This window comes from Camarhynchus parvulus, chromosome 3 (genome assembly GCF_901933205.1).
Source record: "Camarhynchus parvulus chromosome 3, STF_HiC, whole genome shotgun sequence".
NCBI lineage: Eukaryota > Metazoa > Chordata > Aves > Passeriformes > Thraupidae > Camarhynchus > Camarhynchus parvulus.
This window is the reverse complement of record NC_044573.1, coordinates 5,496,850-5,516,711: the sequence shown is the minus strand read 5'-3', so window position 1 is coordinate 5,516,711 and position 19,862 is coordinate 5,496,850. Positions and strand designations below refer to the sequence as shown.

The following is a 19,862-nucleotide window of genomic DNA, read 5'->3' as shown; positions in this document are numbered from 1 at the left end:
TTTGCCTCTGGTCTAAAACCTCAGCTGTGACAAATGGCTAAAACTATCAGTAAATATCTCCCCCTTGTGGAAGCATTTTGTTCATAGAAGACAGTATAAAATTCTTTTCTAGATGGGAATTTCAGGCCTATAAACACAGCCTTAGACCACACTTACATCAATTATTACTGACAACTTTCTCTTTGCCTTGCCTTGCATGTAACTGGAACTAAAACCAGACACATAGAATTAACTTTTTGTTCCTGGGTGCAGGGGAGGGAGAGATAAAAAAGGAAAAACTCAACTAAAATCATGTCAGTTTACAAATAGAAATAGAAGTTAACTATAGACTCTCTGTTTCAGGAATGATTAACTGAAACTTTTGCTAGTTTTCTTCAGTTTTCTCTTTTTTGTTAAAATGAAATATTTGCTCCACTTTCAGTTTCAGCACCACATACACTCACCAGCTGCAGCTTCCTTTTTTCATTCCTAAATCTCAAACTTATTTTTCACACTCTCCCTTCTAAAGATATGAGGGCATTATTGGTTCAAAACAATTTGGAGTGTTAACATTTGCTCATTTCTACTAAAAAAAGAAAGAACAGATATAGTTTGAATTAAAAAGAGAAATCATTGATCTATTGCAACAGAAACAGTTCTAACAGGTTAAAATCCATTTAGCTATCACACACCAAAAAAACCCCACAATCAACCAAAAAAACCCAACAAAAAAACCCACCACCAACAAAAACAAACCCAACAACCCATCCCACACTTCAGTTACAGTGAGCTCATGACAAAGTTGCATTCAAGAACATTTCATGGAAAGCAGACAGGACTACAGACCGTGTTTCTACAAAAGACTGTAAGTTTCTAAGAGGATAACTACCCATAAAAATAAATGAATACTGGATTCATCAAGGTACACAGTGGAAACATTCCAGTTGAAGCAGTTTGACCCATTCCCAGAGTCCACCTCAGAGAGCAGCACAGGCAGCCCATGACATTTTTTTCATGACTTTGGGTATCCTCTGCTGTGGGTTTCATCAGTGCAAATGCTCCTGCATCCTATAGGGAAAAAGTACCTAAGGAACAGCTGAGAAGTATGTAACTCACAACTTACTGTATGTACTTTCTTTTATGGCAAATTCTTTCAGGCAGGACCCACAGTCACCGGACAGACGCAGAGAGATGACTTTCTTCTGCAGCCTTGCAGATTTCCTAACCAGAAATATCTGTTGTGGAGAAGGCAGATGGACATGGTATTAGCTGCATCCCAGATGCCAGAATAAATACAGATCATATACAAAAAGGAACCACAACAATCCCATGACGTCTGCTCTAAAACATACTGTAATTTTACTTGGTCATTACTGTATTAGGTCCAACACCTGGGTGCAAAATGGCAGCAAAACATCTGGGAAAAGCATGTCCTTAAAAAGAAATTGGGATTCTTCTTACCCCAGGAGGCTGTGTCTGCAAAATTTCCAAGGCTTCAGCATCATTCAGACCAAGCTGCAGCCACACAGGGTGAGTATGGAGGAGCTTGTCCAATATGCTCAGCTTGTTGGATAGGCTGTCATATCCAGAGTCCCGGGGGCAGCTTTTGACATCATTTTTCTCAGGAGAGACATTATCCATATCCTTTATTAGACTGTGGAAAATTTAGAAAAAACAATTAGACATGTTAACCTATTACAAACAATCACTTAGGTCAGTGAACAGAATTACCACGAAGCTCTGCTTACACTCTGGGCTGGTACTTCTCCTACTGAGAATTCTTATATTTAGCATACACAAAAATTCTCTTTAAAGGTTCTCAATTCCAAGCCAGCTTGAAGATAAGCCTTAGCATTCTTCTGTGAGGTTGGAGAAATTCAGCCATCACTTCAGGTACACTTGTATGTGCAGATGTGATTGAGAGAACATTTCACTTGCCTTCTTTGCTGTGCTAATATATGGAAAAACTTCTCTTCAAGGATATTTATGCAATTTAGACACTTTTATTCCCAGATTGATTGCAAATGCTGCAACCTACAGAAATCCTGGTCTCTTATGCCAGAAAAATCTGTTCAATACTCTGACAATGGAGCAACCCACTACCTATTGGTGATCTCTGCACCAGACACATGAACTTTGTCTGTTTGGAGGGATTATTTTCATAACCCAAGTCCACAAATCAGCATCACTTCACCTTATGCCCAGACTACTGTCTCTGCTCCAGCAACTCTGTTGCCTTCACAGCTGCATATCCATCTTTGCTCCCCTCTGCTAAGAGGCCAGAGTGGGAGGAGGTGAGAAAGAGATGAGAAATTCAAGAAAGAAACAAGAAAAAAATGTTAAACCCCCAAATAATCCTCCCTAAGGCACAGTTTCCTTAAAAAATATGTCATAAGTGGCAGTCACTTCTTATCATACTCCTGCTAAATTCTGTAAATATTTACTTTTTTTTCATTTTTGCCATGAAAGGTCCTTACCTCACATTTTAATACTACTCTTTCCAGGATCAGAAACAAGTAAGGAATTGTATATTTATGCTCCAAATTCCTTTGGCTGTGGATTGACTGCTATGTGAGAAATAAAGGCTTAAGCTAAGTGTGAATGTGGCAAGGTAATGTAAGATTAAAATTTATTTGGAGCAGAGCATCTAAAGTTACTGCTACATTCAGTAGTGAAGTAGAGTTCTTGGAGGCTGCAGATTCTTGTTATTAAAAATCCAAATAAACAGAATACTTGGAGAACTCCTTTTGTTATGCAAAGCTTCACCATCACCCATATAATACAGAACACCCAGTACAAGTGCACACGTGTTGCTGGCTCAAATTCCTCATTTTTGAGCTAGAAGCATATCCTGTGGCTCTCCCCATGCTAGAAATCACTATGGAGCAGTTATTCTGGTAGCAGCTTCCTGATGGCAAAATTCAGGAACAGACAAAAAGCACCCTGCAGAGATGTGCTCCCCTTACAGACCTCTTCTGCAGCAGGAGAGGACAACACAGCTCCACCTCCCCACTGCACACTGTGCAACTCTTCTGAATTCCCTGCTTTGGACAGGCCCTAAGCATCACTAACAGCATTTACCACCCTCATTATGCCAGCTACTGTATCCTCAGCAAGTAGGGACAGAGTTCACAAGCACAGGAGCACTGAACACTTTCAAAATAAACACAAAAGCCTCTCTGCCCCCTGCGAAAAACCTCACACCAAAGAAAATAAGCTGAACCAAATTAAAACCCACCAACCAAACAACAGGAAAAACCAAATCAAACTGTTTTCTTTTAGGTTTGTTCAGCAACTTGTACAATCTCTGCAGAGGGCAAGCAAGGAAAGTAAATGGGGAAGAGAACTTTCACTGTGTGATCAGATAAGAGCAGGCAAAATCATTTGACATTTCATTACCTGGATCAATTACCACTACCAGAGTTCGCCTCTTTATTTTTCCTCTTTCTGTTTGTTTATTTATGATGTGATGCTTTTCAGATTTCCAAGGCATGTCAAATACAGATGATTTCCCCCCCATGCACAGAAGCATCAGAAGCTTTTACTAACTGCCAGTCTGCCTTCAAGGGACACAAAATACACAGAAACACACTGGGTGCAGGAGGGAAGTACTTTTTACATCAGTCATGAACGGGTCTGAAACTGCCTCAGTAGGAATACTTGGCTTCCCTTTTCAACCAGTCCCAGCAGAGCCTAGTGTTGCAATGGAGGAATCTCCAAGAAGTCAAATCACGAACCACAAAAGTGTTTTCCTGAGCTGTAGCTCCAGTAAATACTGCTCAGAAATTTCCCACTCACCCTCAGTGCCAGTTAGCTGCATTACAAACCACGGGGAGCTGTGGCAAAGTACAAGTTATACACCAATGCTGGCTGCAAGCTTAGACAGACACAAATCATTTCCACTACCCTTGGTCAGGAGGTGAAAACTAAATATACTGCAAGGGGGAATATATCCAAGAGGGAGAAGTTTTTGCCTGCAAAAGACAGCTACCTCACATTTAAAAGAAGGTGTGTGACTGGTATGAGCTACAATGCCTGGCATTGCTTGATACCACAAAACCACTGAAAGCTGGCAAAAGTTTGCACTTAGGGTCTTAGGGTCACAATGTTCCTCTTTCCTATGACTGGCTTTGTGCTGTCCCACATCCCCTAGACCACCATAAATTTGAATGGGGAGCTGTGGCATTCACATTTTCTGAAAAATCCCTTCACCCAGGATTTTTCTCCTGGGAAGCTGAAAAGCCTCAGAGAAAAAGGAAAATTATAATTATCTGATTTGCTTCTCCTGTGTTGGGGTCATGTGGAATGTGTTTGGAGATTGTTTACCCACAGGTGATTGTTTCACTGATTTCTGGTGTGAGTTGTTTTGACTCAATGGTCAGTTGGGGCCAAGCTGTGTTGAGACTCTGGGGAGAGTCACGAGTTTTCATTATTATCTTTTTAGCATTCAGTAAATATCCTTTCTGTATTCTTTAGTATAGTTTAGTACAGCATTCTTTAATATAATATAGTATCATAAAATAATAAATTAGCCTTCTGAGAACATGGAGTCAGATTCACCATTCCTTCCTGCCACAAGGGTCCCCACAAATACAATACGGAGCTATGAAGTTTTTCCAACCTCCAGGTACTTACATGCACAATCCCTCACACATGCTGAGATCCGAGGAGGAAACTCTCTGACTTACATACACAGGCACCTCCTTGGGGCAGCTGCTTCTGCTCCCTCAAGAAATAAACCCAAGATTATGAATATGTGGTCATGACCAGAATTTCTGCCACTCCTAAACACTAATGGTTCAAACAGCACCAATGCAACTCAGACAAATCAGCACTAGGATGTTACTGCAATCTGTGGTGAGGTAAACAGGAATACAAAACACTTCTAAAAAATTATTTTCTATTCCCAAATAACAAAGGAGGCAGAGAGAAACATCTAACCTGGTAAACTCTGGAAAAAGCACACCTTGGAAAAAACACACCTGGCAAACCACATACAACCTACAAGAAGCCACTTCCCAATGCCTGGGAGCAAATGCAGTAAAAACCCCCACTAGTCTGTTTTGACAGCCTATTTGTAGTGGTCTAGCACTACTGAGCATCATATTTCCAGTTTGCTTTTTTATTCTTAAAGTAATTTTAATTAATGATCTGGGCATTAGACATACAGTCAAACCCTGACACATGGGAGTTCTCAAAACTCATGTGTTAAGAGTTAGACTAAAATGATTTGGGACTGGGATGTGTGTGTAACTATTTTGGAAACAATTGCATGGAAAGAATAACCATTTGAATTCATGAGCAATGGATTAACTCAAGTGTACTGAACAAGAATAAGAAGTTCCTGTAACCTAAATGCTAGCAAAATATGCTCACAAAATATGTATATTATGCAACAACTAAATTCCTCTCCTGGTTTTACTTTTGGGTTGGAGGATGTTTGGTTGGTTTGTGTTACTTGTTTGGGATTTAAAAAAAAAAATCCTGATAAAAGACAATCTGACCAGGTCACATTAAACTCAAAATCAAAACACAGATCAGCCTTAATGAATGGTGTGCTTTAATTCAGGGCTGCTACACAGTTCCTCTTCAGTGGGAAAGGTAGGCTTCAACACTACTCACAATGAACTAAAGAAAACACATGACTCATGCAAGTTTCCTTAGATTTGAGAAAACCCATGAACACGTGGGAAGTACAGAGAGGTAAACTGCCAAGATAAACAATGCAGTGCTGCATCCTGATTAGACTCAGCTCACAGTAAAAATGACAAGGAATAGGCTCAAGCTTTTAACCAGAATGATCCTTGGTCATGATGTGAACCTTGCTCCAGTCCCACAACAGTTAACCACCTCACAGTTAACTCAGTTTGACTATTTTCCTGGATTTCTGTAAATCCAACAGCTCCTTATCAGCCAGCCCAGTCTATACAGTGATACTGAGCATCAGCTGGAAGGGGCAGAGAGCCACTGGGAACTTCCTCCTGCATCCCACTGCAGCTAAAAGGACAAGACAAGGCAGCTGGGAAGAAGTTTCTGGATACTTGCCAACCTGTCAGCAATAATAGAAATGGTTCTCTGTGCTGGACAGAAGATGGCTCTGCTGAAGTGGAAAAGACAGCAGAGTGAGGGCTCTGCAGGGCAGGACATAAGGCAGGGAGCAAAGCTCTGCCCCTGCTCCTTCCACAGGAACAGAACAGGAAGGGAATCAGCTGCTGCAGCTGCCATCACCATCAGCAAAGCATCCCTGAACTATTCCACAGGCACCAAATGCCCTGGGAAGCCTGGAGCTTTACAGCCTTTTCTCCAGAAGGACAGTAGAAGTGTTGGCCCCTCATGGACATTCCCACAGATGTGCAGGGGGCCTGGGGCCACCTAAAAGATCATCCAGGTGCCACCAAACCCATCCCACATGCTCCTGGCTGCCACTGCATGCAGAAGCTCTCTTGCTACTCTTTCAAAGGTCACTGGAATGGCATGATAGAAATCTGTGCCACTGATTCCCTTTTCTGACAACTCTGCTCATTTGAGTTATTGAGATAAATGTCTGCACTGGGAAAAAGGTGAGGCATCAAAAAAGCGGGATACTGAAACAGTCCCTCTTAAAACACATTTTTGCAAGCCTGTTTTTTTGCCTGGCTTTTACATATTTACAAGCCAAAGTGAGCCCTTGAATCATTCTTGATATTACTTGGGCCATATTGTATGAAAAGGAGAAATGAGCCCAAAATAAAGGAGTATATAAGATGAGGAGTATAAATCTGGAAGTCACCACATAACCACAAAAAAACCCAAACCACAATACTAAGGCTGCAGACACACAATTTCATGTCCTTATCTTTCTGAATTCAGCTGAGAGCTCTGCAATGCCTTTCCACAAGTGCTCTGGGTATCTGTGGATACCTGCTAAGGTGGAAAAAGAGTGAGGAAAATGGACATTCCATTGAGCTCAAATATCCCTAGATGCAAATCCAAAGGTCATTTCTAGACACCAACTGCTGAACAGCAGAAAGCAATAAAAAGAGAAAACTCCATTAACTGCCAGGTTTTAAATTAACCACAAAGAAATAAAGGTATAACAGTATACACAGTAAACACAGCCTTGTGAGGTGTCTAGTTTAAACAAGAACTCTGGAAAACTCTTGTTGAAATTACTATAATCTTGCTCTGTAGCACTATATTAAAAAAAGGTGTCAATGCACAACTAAATTACTTAACTTACCAACTTTGATACAACTTCTTCCTTACACAGAAGCATGCAGTTCAGAATTTTGTAGTCACAGTAGGTTTGACTTTAGCTCATTTATTCAGACTTCATATTTCACATTATCATCTTGAAGTGACAGAAAATAATTTTTTTTCATGGAAATTGCATTATTCACTTTTTTATGTTAGGTTTACTTTATCTTACTTTATCTTAATTTTTATGTTAGGTTTACTTTATCTTAAACTCAAAAAAAAATGTTTTGCAGTCAAGATTAACAAATTAAGATTAAAAATCCATTTTAAAAAATCAATGAAAAAGAAAACTCATGATCTGTAAAATGGGGAGGTTTAGTTGACTGTTTCCAGCTAAGTGCTTCCACCAAGATTTTAGAATCAGCAGACCTTAGCCCTTCACGCATATGATGCATTCAAAGATACAAGAAGCCTTTTCTTAACTGAAAAGTAGCTGATGATCTCTGAAGTTAATTAGCTGAATTCACAAAAATGAAGAAAGTATCCTTTCTGTCCCTCTAAAAGAACTCTCAAAAGCTCTAAAACTTGAGTAATGTTCAACCAGGGCCATAGCCAAGAACTTTAATTACTTCAAGTGTCTTACATTCTTTACTACTTGGCCAACAAAGCTGCTGCTTAATGATTTTGAAAATAATCTACACATGCTTTGTTGTAAGTTCTAGCAGATTTCAACAGAATTCACAGGAAGAAAAAGAGCTAAAAATCTTGGATGTAATTCTAAAAACAATTTTCTACTTCATTAATTCCCTGCTAGAAGAACAAAGCCCACCAGCTCCAGGACCACGCAGTCAGATAAAACACAACACCTACCACTGGTTGCTTTCCTCTTGTAACAAATATTTCAGGTAAGTACAAAAATGTTCTCCTGTTAAAACAAGGACTAAAATATTCATTATCCTCCAGATGTTTAGCAGATGTAACTGTTCAAGAAAAGCCAAAATGCTGGGGTTCCATTCTGCCCACTTAAAAGTACAATTTTATTATTTTATGCTCAAGTTACTCATATATTAATTACTTAAACACATAACCCCATATATGCATCAGCTCATAGCAGTCAATATTTTATTTCCTAACCTGAGGGTATAAATAATTCATGTTATTATATCTTGAATCTTCAAAGAGCCACTTGAAGCAATGTACATTTTGTCTTTACAGCGAGAAAGCAAAGCTGTGCCACAGACAATGGTAATAATAGTAATAGTTTCCCGCTTTAGACATCCATCAGTATCCAAGGTTTTAAACAAGGAAGTGAAGCTCAGTTGCAATTAGAAGATATTAAGCCAAACAACTGAATCTCCTGCACAAAGGCAAATTCCTTGGATCCAGAGCAAGATTATCAACACCTCCTATGCTGCCAGGGAGAAAAGTGCTAGGACATAAGCCACCCAAGAAGAAAGCACAGTGAAAACATTCCTGTTGTGATAAGACTCTCCAGAACCATGAAAATAAACATTTTAATCACCTTTGCCAATCAGAAGAGTCATCTTCCACTGGGAGATCTGTCTGTACCATCTCCTGTTTCAGTTCTCCGATTTCTGAGGCAATTGTGTCAATGAGCTAGAAAGGGACAAAAATAGTATGACATCAAGTGAGTGGAAGAGGCGTGGAAAAGAAGCCAGGGCAAGTTTAGTCACCAGAGATTACAAACTTTTTCTTTTTTTGTAAAATCGTATCCTATTTGGACTTCCCCTTGCAAAGGAACAAGTAAGGGTTGGGGCCACGTTTAAAGGTTCTCAAAGGAAGAGTAATTCCTGTTCTGTGCCAGAACAAAACCTTCCAGTTTGGTTAGTCTTTTAATTTAAATGGATTGAATTTGCAGCCTACACAACTGAATTTGCAGTTGTGCATTATACAACATCTTACAAGAAGTAAATTATTTAGCTGTTTGTAGCATTTACCTTCTCAAAAAAAAAATTAGAGGAATTCCATGTGCAGGAGTTTTATTTCAGAAGGGATGCTAAGCCAGCCACCACAATACCATGGAGGAGAAAAGCAGTGAAGCAAGAGGGGAGAAAGAAGGGAGTGGGTGGCTGCTTTTCACATTAGGTTTTGGACTCCACTTGAACACAACAATTCAATTAAAAAAGAATTGCCTTGCAACCCTTCAGCAGCTCAGGTAGAAGAACACAAAACTAATTCTGGGTACAAGGGCAAAAACTCATTCTAAGGTAGGCAGGATTAGCACTGAGGTTGTATCCTGAGAAATGCAGAATTTTCTAGCCAGACTTTAGGGAAACATTTTGTTGGGGAGAAACCAACCATGAAATTTGCAAAGCCCGCTCTCTTGAACACTTTGTAGCCAATGCATCAAGTTTGCTTGTCATGCCACACCATGAGAGCCCATAAACCCTAGCAGGGTTCCCTCTCTCATGCCAGGAGGGAACCCAATAAAAGGTTTGCAGTGATGCAGCACTCTCCACCACCACCCCTGCACATCAGAACAAACAAAAAACCTGGCATATTAAGCAAAATCAGCTTAGGGGTCCAAGTCAGAACAGTTTTCACAGCTGCCCTGAAGGTGTGAGCCTGAGTCCCACCCAGGGCAGGCAACTCAGTACAGCAGCATTTTCAAAGAATTGCAGGCATCATTTTCCTAAACTATTACATTGGAATTTTTCCTCCACCTCAGGAATTCACACTCTGCTTTGCTGAGCACCATTATTCAAATCAATTATTATTCCATTATTCCAAAATTTTAGTCTCTGCTTACAACTGGCCAACTCCAATAAATGAACCTCACGTAAGAATGTAAGAATTACCCACACCCTAAGGGGTTTTTTCTGTCCAAGTCATAGTTCCCAGTGTTGGAAACTATATGAAGTTTAGCATTTTTTAATATAACTTTAGTCAGGGGTTTTGTTTGCCTTTACCCAGGGGGAAAGGAATTGAATTTTCTTTTCAAAGGACTGTTCCACCACTCCAGGTCTGATGAGCTTAGCATCTCAGCAGACTGGGAGCAGCACACAAAAAAGAAGATACACAAAAGATAACAACCATTAATGAATGGCAGCTCCAAACATCACCCCTGGCATGGTCCAAGACTCCTGGGCTGGGAAGAGATAGACAAGAGAATGAAGAATGAGAAACTAATCAACGTTACAGGCAAACCAATAACCAATAAGAAACCAAATACTAAGATCATGGGAGCAGTAAACATTGGACCAATGAATTTCTCTGGGTTTTGATGAATGTGAAAAATCTAAAAAGACTTGTGTGATGGAATGATTTTCTCTGCACAACCAGGGCAAGGAGTGCATGAACTGGTTTCTGTTGCACATCCTGGCCAGAACAACACCCTGGCAAGAATAAAGTAATACCTTAATTCCCTAGCACTAAAGATTGTTGTATGAGAGTTTTCGTATTTCCTGTAGTTTTGGTGACACCAGCCATGTGTACCACTGACACTACAAAGACATTGCACCTGCTGATTCCCAAAGAACCCTGAGTCACTGCAGCCAGATGTGAGCAGTGCCTCCCTGACCATGCCAAGGGGCAGCTGGAGGAGCACAGGCCAGCCTCAGGGAGCAGCCAGGCTGGGCTGAATTTCTGCATTGCCAGCAAAGCACCCTTGCAGAGCTACTTCAGCTGGTGACTGCATGAAAGCTGAACTGCTGCTCCCCATGAACCAGCTCTGCACAAGGAGCTCCTCCTCATGGGCAGCATCACCACAAGTCTTTGCATCTCCAACTGTGGCCATGAAGAGCCATCACTGTGGTGTGCCCTGTTCTCTGACACATCAGCAGAGACTAAATGTCTTGAAGGCCAACAGTCTGCACAACAAAGGAGCTTTTCAGCACCTCTCCCTCAAAGCATACAATGTATGAGCTCTCCACATGTATTTTCAGCCACTTCCTCCATGCCTGCTTTGCTGTGTCACTACCTGGCTGGCAACTGAGTTAACTCTGTGAGCAGGCTTTGACCTGTGACAAAACCCACCTCCCTCCCAGAAAGCAAAAACTCAGGGAGCTACAGCAAAGAACTCTCATCCAAACTGTGCTAACAGCCAAGTAATCTTAATGCTTTTGAATTTGTATGCCTCCCTTGAAGAGAACTCTGCAGAAATTATTTCTGAGAAGAATTCTTCCATGTTTAGCAACTTTGTCTCTTTTTCTAAAGAGGATTTTAATTCAAGCATCCTTATGCTCTCATTCTATTATACAGGCTCAATTTCTTGGGTATGCTACATAGCCTCCATGACAAATCACACTTAGTCTCTGAAAAGTCAACACACTCTGGACAAGGAAACCAGGTCAAAGTGTGGCATCAAACCCCAAACTGACCTGTGAATTTCCCCAGGATGGAACACACCACAACCCAACCAAGACTAATCACCTACCACCATGTACTCCACTTGAACTAAAACACTGACCTCTAGGAAGAAACCCCTCATTTTCTTCTAGAATAAACCACCAATATTTTCTGCAATTTCCAACTAATTTTCCTTAAATTTTCTTTAATGACAAAAAAAGTTGCTCTTCCCTTGATTCAGGAAAAGAAAATCTTACGGAGTCACATCATTTGTGTATCCTTGCAATTAACTGAGACATCCTGTAACAACAGCATTTTTCTACAAAAATGTAAGGTGTAGTCATGATTTTATGACAGCATTTCCCAGTATTTAGGATCAATGAAGCTTCTGGTGATTACACAGCACACGTGATGCACAGGTGACAAGCATCATACAAGGTGAGCTGTTAATAACATGTTTCTACAAAACACAGGAAGGATCCTGGCTATGTACTATTATTAGCTCCAGCCCTGAGCAAACAAGCAGTAGCAGAAGGCTCTGCCTTTTTAGTGCAAGGCTAAGAATATCAGAATTCTTCAAAGACATCTCTCTATTTGCAACAAGTATGGTACCTCTTTGGCTGGAAATAATGGGAAAACTCATCCCTTTGTTTCAACAGACTTGAAATCAACATAGTAAGAGGCAACTTCCAAAGGAAAATGCAACAGAAGTGGATGTATACATTTGTCAGAGGTCTCTCTTGGTGTAAAACAGCATACATGAGCCCAAAGACTTAAATAGTCATCAGAAGAAATCTGTTGGGGACTGTTTAGGTCTGTGAAATAGATATTACCCTGCTGTTCTATAGAAAGAGGAGATTTACCTGAAAAATGCATTTGGAAATGTGACATCTTCTCAGGTGGTTAATTAATCAGTATTTCATAAAAAACAAAATTAAAATGAGATCTTACATAACATGATAAAATAGCTATTTTTGCGTGCGATGATTTTTCCTTTGTAATTTACTTCTGATAAAGCACTGTTCTGTAAATTCAAAAGACACTACAGTATAACCACTGTAAACCCAAATAATAATTATGACTCAGGCAACATGAATTCACACAGCAGCCCAGTACAGTGCTGCCTAACCAAATCTATCCTAAACATTAGATTGCCAAATACCCATGTACTAACTGTTTACATTCCTAACATCCATGAATGAAATGATGAAATTCAAACATCTTAACCCACAGCATTTCCTTTCATAAAGCACCACACTCTGCTTATTGTCAATTGATTCAGAACTCAGTGAGACTGAGCTCAACTTTTGGGAGCTGCCAAGGGCGACAGTGGAACTCCTACATACAGCCCACAAACATGGCATCTCAGTGCTCTCTCACCATAACACAACATTTTTTGCTTTGCATGGTTCAGGATGTTTTACAAACAGCAGAAATGTGTGTTCACCAGAAGCAAGTCACTCCCAAGGGGCTCCAGTCACATTTGTGAAGCTGCTCTACTGACACTCACATCACTGCCGTGCATCAGGGAAAGAAAGCACATGCCCAGGACCAGATATAGACAGTGCCTCTCCCAGAAGCCCAGCATAACTACAGCTCTTATCACTCACTGGACTTGAAGAGTTTCCTGTTCCCAAGAAGAAGACAGGTGGCTTTGATTTGATGTCTGTTCCCAGACATTTTTAGAAAAAACTGTGTGACAACTGAATTCCTGCTCTTTGTGCTGAAATGTAAATAAGCTTGTACAGAGAATTAATGAAACTGCCATCATTATGAGAAGGCACTAAAAGAGTCAGCCAAGATGACCACTGCAGCATGTTTCCAAGCCCTGAGATTTACAGGAACTCAAGAGGAAAAGGTAAGATGGGTGCTTCTAATCTGGCAAAGGGACAGGGGTTGGAGACAGCAAGATTAGAATCACACTGGACAAATGAGCCTCAGCACTTACCACTCCCCCTTCCTGCCAGCATCTCATTTTTCATTCTTTCTGGAGACCTGCATCCTCTTTGGCATCACATCTTTTCCTTCCTGTTTTGATAAGCAGAACGTAGCAACCCTCACAGAGGGCCCTGTGTGACGAGGTGGCCGGGTGCCAGAGATGAGCCCATCTGAGAACGCTGCTTCTCAACTTGTGCAAGCCTCTGAATGCGATCCAATATTTTGATACACGTCTGCAGATTCTGGTGAGCTATGAATTCTCAGGGCCACTGACCTTGCTCAGTATCTTATTCATCAGAAACAAAGTTTTACCTGATGCTTGATTTTGGAACAGAAAAGCTTTGCTGGTGTAAAACAGAAAAGCTTTACTAGTGTAAAACCTCTGATGCCAGTTCAGTAAACACTGGAACATTTTGATGAGAAGGATAATTCACTAAAGAGGACATTTGTCAGAGACATATATTCAGCCTCTTGCCTTACCACAGACTCTCTCTGTAATCACTGGCAAGCTATTCAGTCCCAGAATTACCCAAGACTAACCCCATCATTGCCTCATTCTTACTACTTGCTGGCTCTGAGCATTCATCATTCACAAGGTGTAGAGTCCACAGAATTTAGCCTCTAAAAATACAGACTTCTGCTCTAAAATGGGGACAATACTGTCAAAAATGGGGAATTCTTCTCTGTCTAAAATGGAGACAAAACAGTGAAAAGAATGCCTGTGGAAAAAAACTAAGAGATGTTTAGAAGCTGTAGCAATGAGAACTACTTAAGAACCAGAAAAGATAAAGTTGGAATTTCCCAACTGATATTTGTCAGCAATTTTTCTGGCAAATGTTGCTGAGAATGGCAAGATACTCCCTTAAGAAGATTTAAGTGCCCTGAGAATCTGCATACCAACGTGGTAAAGGTTTCTTAGGCAACTGCAAATTAACAAGCACAATGTGAGAGCCATGTGCAAGGACAGGGGACAGTCTGCCCCTGTGGGAGGGCATCCTGAAGAACAGATCAGCAGGGATATAAGGCCATATCTTGATTACTAGGTCTCCTAAACACGGTCAGACAAAGCAAATTAAAACAATGCAAACTCAAAAAATCTGTTGTGCCAAGTATTTTGCTTGCTTACAGGCTCAGCTGCAGCAAACAAATGTAGCTGTTGTCACCATTTTACTCACATGGCAGAGGGAAGAAATAAAAGGTAATTTCACTGTACACACACAAGCTACCAGGTGCACTGCACACAGGCTGGGTGCAGCTTCCAATCCCACACTCTGGGCTCAGAACCATGGTCCAACAGTGCAACTTTCAAGGGCTGGAAAAGGAGCTTGGAGGCATCTTTTTCCCTGCCAGCATGTCCTTAAGAAAGTGCAGGCCCTTAGTTTTCTGATTGACAATGTTTCTTGAAATTGCTCAGGCAGACTGCAGACTGCATCTCTAATCATTTAGAGTTAACTGCAACCCCATCATCATCATGAACAAAACAGCTGTTCCAGCATCTATTTTCCACATAAGAATTACACAAGGAGATCCCAAAGAAAATGCAGACAATGACTGGGTGCTTGCTTACAGTCCCATCTGACACCAGGAGTCCTTCAGCATACCTGCAAGAGACAACCTAGAGATATTTCTTGGAACTGAGACAGTTCCTTGCTGTGATTTGAAAATAGGGCTATTGCCCCTCTTTGGCTGTGGAGTGCAATCAACAAGGCTGATGTTTGTACTCCTGAGTTATGAGAGGTAGCTGAAGTGTGTTGCAGAATTGAGAGGTGGTTCCTGCCACTGGATGACCCTGGCAACTGCTGGGCAAGACAAAAGGAAAACACGATTGTTCGTTTCCTAAAGATTTCCCCAAGGGAAACTTCTGCCCCAGAGGAAGAGAAGGAATGGAAACAGCAACACCCCAAGATGGCAGCATCAGAATCTTTCACTGGAAGAAGCTACAGTAAGTGATGAATAGTCTAAGGGATGTAAATTTTGATGGCTCCCTAAAGCAAAACCCTGCCCAGCAAGGCAGCCACTGTGACCCTGGAATATCATCTTTTGAAAACTGTACTGGTAACTCCTACTGCAGCCTGGCTTTTTGGGATGCCAGCTGTTCTCAAAATAGGCAAGGAAATGAAATCAATTTTCAATTCAGTAATGGAAATCATAAACCTGTACCACAACTTTAAGTGACACAAATCCAGTTTATGAAGGCTCCAATAATTTTATGCCTGTGCATAATAAAGCTTATGTTCTCAGCATTAGCAGCAAAGAAAGTCATGACCTATTTTACACCAAATATTCTATTCTATGTACAGAAAAAATATACATGTGAAATAACTGGGGGCTGAACTAGCCACAAATCTGCCTGTAAAAAGAAATGCTCAAGAAGTACTTCCCATTTTACAGAAAAGGCTTACTATGTATCACAGAGAGTACTGCACATTCTGCTGTGCTCATTTCACATAAACCCAAGTATTTTATGTTCTGTTTAAGTATCCCATTTACCTTAAAGAAACTTCCTCTTTTGTCCACACAACGGCTTCTCATTGTCAAAGACGACATCTTCCCTGAGAAGACTCCACTGTATGCCTTGATCTCCTAAAAGCAGACACATTTTTGTAATGGTTAGTCCAGTCTGTAGGAAATTCCTCTGCAATTCTAAGCCACAGAAACAGTCACAACAAGCTTTCTGCCAAACCCTTTCTGTCAACAACATCGTGCCATTTATTTCCTACCAGAGTCCTTCCATATCCCCTCAGTCCACTATTTTTCCATAGACTGCTTCAAAAATACAGTGCTACTCAGAGCTCTGTATCTCTCCCTTCTTTTCACAGCTGATCCTGTAGCTGTGACTAGATTTTAATGTGCTCATTAAAAAAGAATGCTAAAACATAATGATTGCTTTCTTTGTTTACTTGACCTCAGTCTGCAGTACAAACAGAACAAAATGTTAGATGTCATTACAATCTACTTTCAAATATTACAGTATTAGCAGGACTTATCAGGAGGGAAAAAAAACCAGTTTAAAATCACCCACAAGGGAGAAAACACTCTACCATTAAAGTAAAAACCAACAAACAACAGCAACAACAAAAAGCCCAAACACCCCCCAAAAATGCTGCTTCAGATTTCTAAAATGCAACTGAGTCATATTCAAGTCAGGAACTGAAGATGAATTTAGGAAGAAGCAGCATTTTCTGCTATCAGGTAAACTGAAGGAACAGTTCAACACCCAGGACAATACACGTGAGGAAAATCAAGAGGGGGATCTCCATCTGAAAGTAGAGTAGCAGAGTTCCTCTAAAGTCACAACTAATTCACACCAGTCATTTGTGAATCAGCTTCTGAACTAAGCAGGATTCAGTTCCATGGCTAAAAAGTCATCCTAGGATTTTTACAGGTGAGCTGTGACTGTATTTTAACAGCCTAACTCTTCTCCTTGCACACACGTTTTCCAGCCACATAGCAAGGAGGCATGTTGGAAGTTTCAGCTACCAAAAGGGGCAAATAACACAAGTGCAAAAAATTACAGAGTAGAGACAGAGACAGAGCTTTTGATCTGATACAAGCAGAAATTAAAATAAAAGGCTGTCAGCAGCAGTGAAAAGCAAGTTCAGTGGTGTGGCTGCAGAGGGAGATGGAGCAGAACAAAGCAGCTGGGACAGAGAATGCTGACAGGTAAAACCCCAAATTTGACACACACCCCACACCAAACACATGCATGCTTCTGCTTCCCTCTAATGCCTTATGAGAAAGAATTGGCGGGGTGAGGAAGACCAAGGCAGAAGGGTTAAATGAAAAACCCTGGCAAGCAAAAGTACTTGAGAAAACAGAGAGGTACAAGCAGGAGAAAAGAAACATTTTAGTTTTAATATGTAGCAGGAGGCTTTAAATAGTTTGCCTTGTTTCCAGAAGTCCTACCACAAGAGCACTAGAATAGGTTACATTTTTCCACTTGCATTCTGGTTAAAAAGCAGCCATGGCAGGAAGCTCAGCAACATGCCAGTTTTCCAGGCAGGGAGGGTTTGCAGACTTTGAGGGCTCAAAGTAAAATCTTGAATTCTGCACTGTTGTGAAAACCAAATACTAGGGGATGAGCAAGAGAAGACAAAAGAAGAGTGCCAAGAAAAAAAATTAAAAATAAAAAATTCCAACTTTCTTCCTAAATCAGTATCTTTAAAGGATACACTCCTGGTGAAGCACTAAAGAATTGTGAACTGTGTTTCTTTACCTAGAAGTGTGCTTAAATAACTTGACTGCACTAATCCCATAAGAGATGATGTTCAGCAGGTGATTTTGCAGGTGCTACTAAATGAGTTGAGCTCTGTCTCCTCATCTGCCACACACACAAGGGGACAGAGCAGCTGCTCCCCTCTGAGGAACATAAGAAATTACATATTTTTTTAAAAATCTTCTTTAGATCAATTCTGGAAAGAAAATATTCACCTGAGAGTGTTAAGGAGTTACATTAGAGGGTTATGAACAAGATCCTGCAGTTGTCTGTACATCTCTAGTCTCAGTCATTAATCACTCCATTTGCAAACAACAACCCCTTCACAAGAAATGTCATGGGTTTTAATTTTTTTTTTTTCAATTTAACCACAAAGATGTCTGCATGCAATCCTATTACCAAAACAAGACCATGCTGGTATTTTTACATTCTCCACTCAAATGTACAGAGGAAGGAAAACACACACACACTTTTTGTACTTCAAAGAGTGGCATGACATCAGTCAGAAGAAAGCCTCAAACAAAACCACTGCTTATTTCACTTGTAAGAGGTTCTGGAACTCTAAACTTCTTCATAACTTCTATTACTGTCATTATTTATGCAACATTACTGTTATCTGTAGGACCTTAACTCTGAGCCTCAGCTGGGCTCTTCTCAGCTCCACACAGCCAGTGAATCAATTCCCACCATTTTTTGTGGTTACAATGTAATTTCAAACTAATTTAGGGTAACCAAAATAATACTTCATGTTTGAGTGGGTTTTAGTATTTCTGACTAAAATCACCACAATGGGAAACACTGCTGGGTTTCTTTTTGTTTGTTGGGAAGGGTTCTTTTGGTGCAGATACTTCTTTTTCAGATACTTCTTTTTCAGATACACAAGATACTATGGCTTGCTGGTAAATGGACAGCCAGGCTGGGTGCAACACCCCAAAACCTGGGGGCAGGCTCCTATCTTGGAGCTGAGAGTTATTTCCATATAATGCAGAAAAACTGCAGAAAAACAAACCTACTGTCAGGAGGCTTCATTTCTCTACATAGCTGTGCACATCTGATTCCTACTCAGATCCAAGACAGGCTGGGAAACCACTGCTCTGAAGTTGTCCTTGTTGAATTTGGACTGTATGAGGCTGTCAGAAACAAAAAATCTCCATCCTCTGACTGAGAAGCTAGGTGGAGCAAGTCAGCAAAGCATGTCATCTCCTGCACCTAATGGAGAGAAGCCTTTTCTCCTCCTCCTGTGCTCCAGGCACCGAGGCAGATTCACCCAGACAGATTCACCCAGACACTGCCCAGGTGCAGCCTGCCCAGAAACCCACCTGGAAATGTCACCAGGCTGCAGGAGCCAGCTCACTGTGTAATCCACGTGGCCTTTTGCCTGGCCATCTGGAAGGAAATCTCCTGCGTGTCCCAGGGCTTTGTCCCATCTCTCCCAGACACTCCCTACCCCCAGCACTGCCTTCCTGCAGCTCCTCACACCCAGGACAGAGCTCCTATGTGTGACCAACAAGACAGGGCAGGGAGAAGGCATGATCTGTCTGCTTGGCAAACCTCCCTCAAGTCCAGTCCTACTGCATGATGCTCATGTCCATACAAGCTGCATGTTTCAAAAAACCAGGTGCCTTTTTATCTTTCTTCCATTCCCTTCTCCTGCTGGTTTTCATTCACACAGGAATGCAGAGCACCTTTCACATGCCTGTATACAATCTGATTTCTGACTCCTCATCAAACAGCTCCTACTTTACTCCCTCTACTGCAATTTTATTTGGATTTTTTTGTATGTTCTTATACTTAACTATATTAGACCACCTTGACTGTGTTCACAGGGGTCCGAGGATGAGGGAAGAGACGAGGATCTGACTCCATGTTTCAGAAGGCTTATTATTTTATGATATATATATTACATTAAAACTATACTAAAGGAATAGAAGAAAAGATTTCATCAGAAGGCCAGCTAAGAATAGAAAAAGAAAGAAGGATAACAAAGGCTTGTGTCTCGGACAGAGAGTCCGAGCCAGCTGGACTGTGATTGGCCATAATGAGAAATAACTAACATGGGCCAATCAAAGATTTACCTGCTGCATTCCACAGCAGCAGATAATCAATGTTTACATTTTGTTCCTGAGGCCTCTCAGCTTCTCAGGAGGAAAAATCCTAAGGAAAGGATTTTTCATAAAAGATGTCTGTGACAAGACCACCTCACTGGACTTTTCAAGATCCTTCCCTTTAATCCTCTCATTCCAGT

The 19,862-nt window shown here is 40.9% G+C and overlaps 1 protein-coding gene across 5 annotated transcripts in view; it reads right to left on the bottom strand.

Moving 5' to 3' along the window:
- The window catches only part of RIN2 (Ras and Rab interactor 2), a 62,531-nt gene that overhangs the window by 24,120 nt on the left and 18,549 nt on the right, over positions 1-19,862 (bottom strand). For all 5 annotated transcript variants that reach the window (XM_030944337.1, XM_030944338.1, XM_030944340.1 and 2 more), the window contains exons 2-5: positions 15,892-15,984; positions 8,678-8,772; positions 1,441-1,633; positions 1,103-1,214 (exon numbers count right to left, since the gene is read on the bottom strand). In XM_030944337.1, coding sequence (XP_030800197.1) covers positions 1,103-1,214; positions 1,441-1,633; positions 8,678-8,772; positions 15,892-15,948 — 457 coding nt within the window. In that variant the 5' untranslated portion in view covers positions 15,949-15,984. The remainder of the gene's footprint in view (positions 1-1,102; positions 1,215-1,440; positions 1,634-8,677; positions 8,773-15,891; positions 15,985-19,862) is intronic.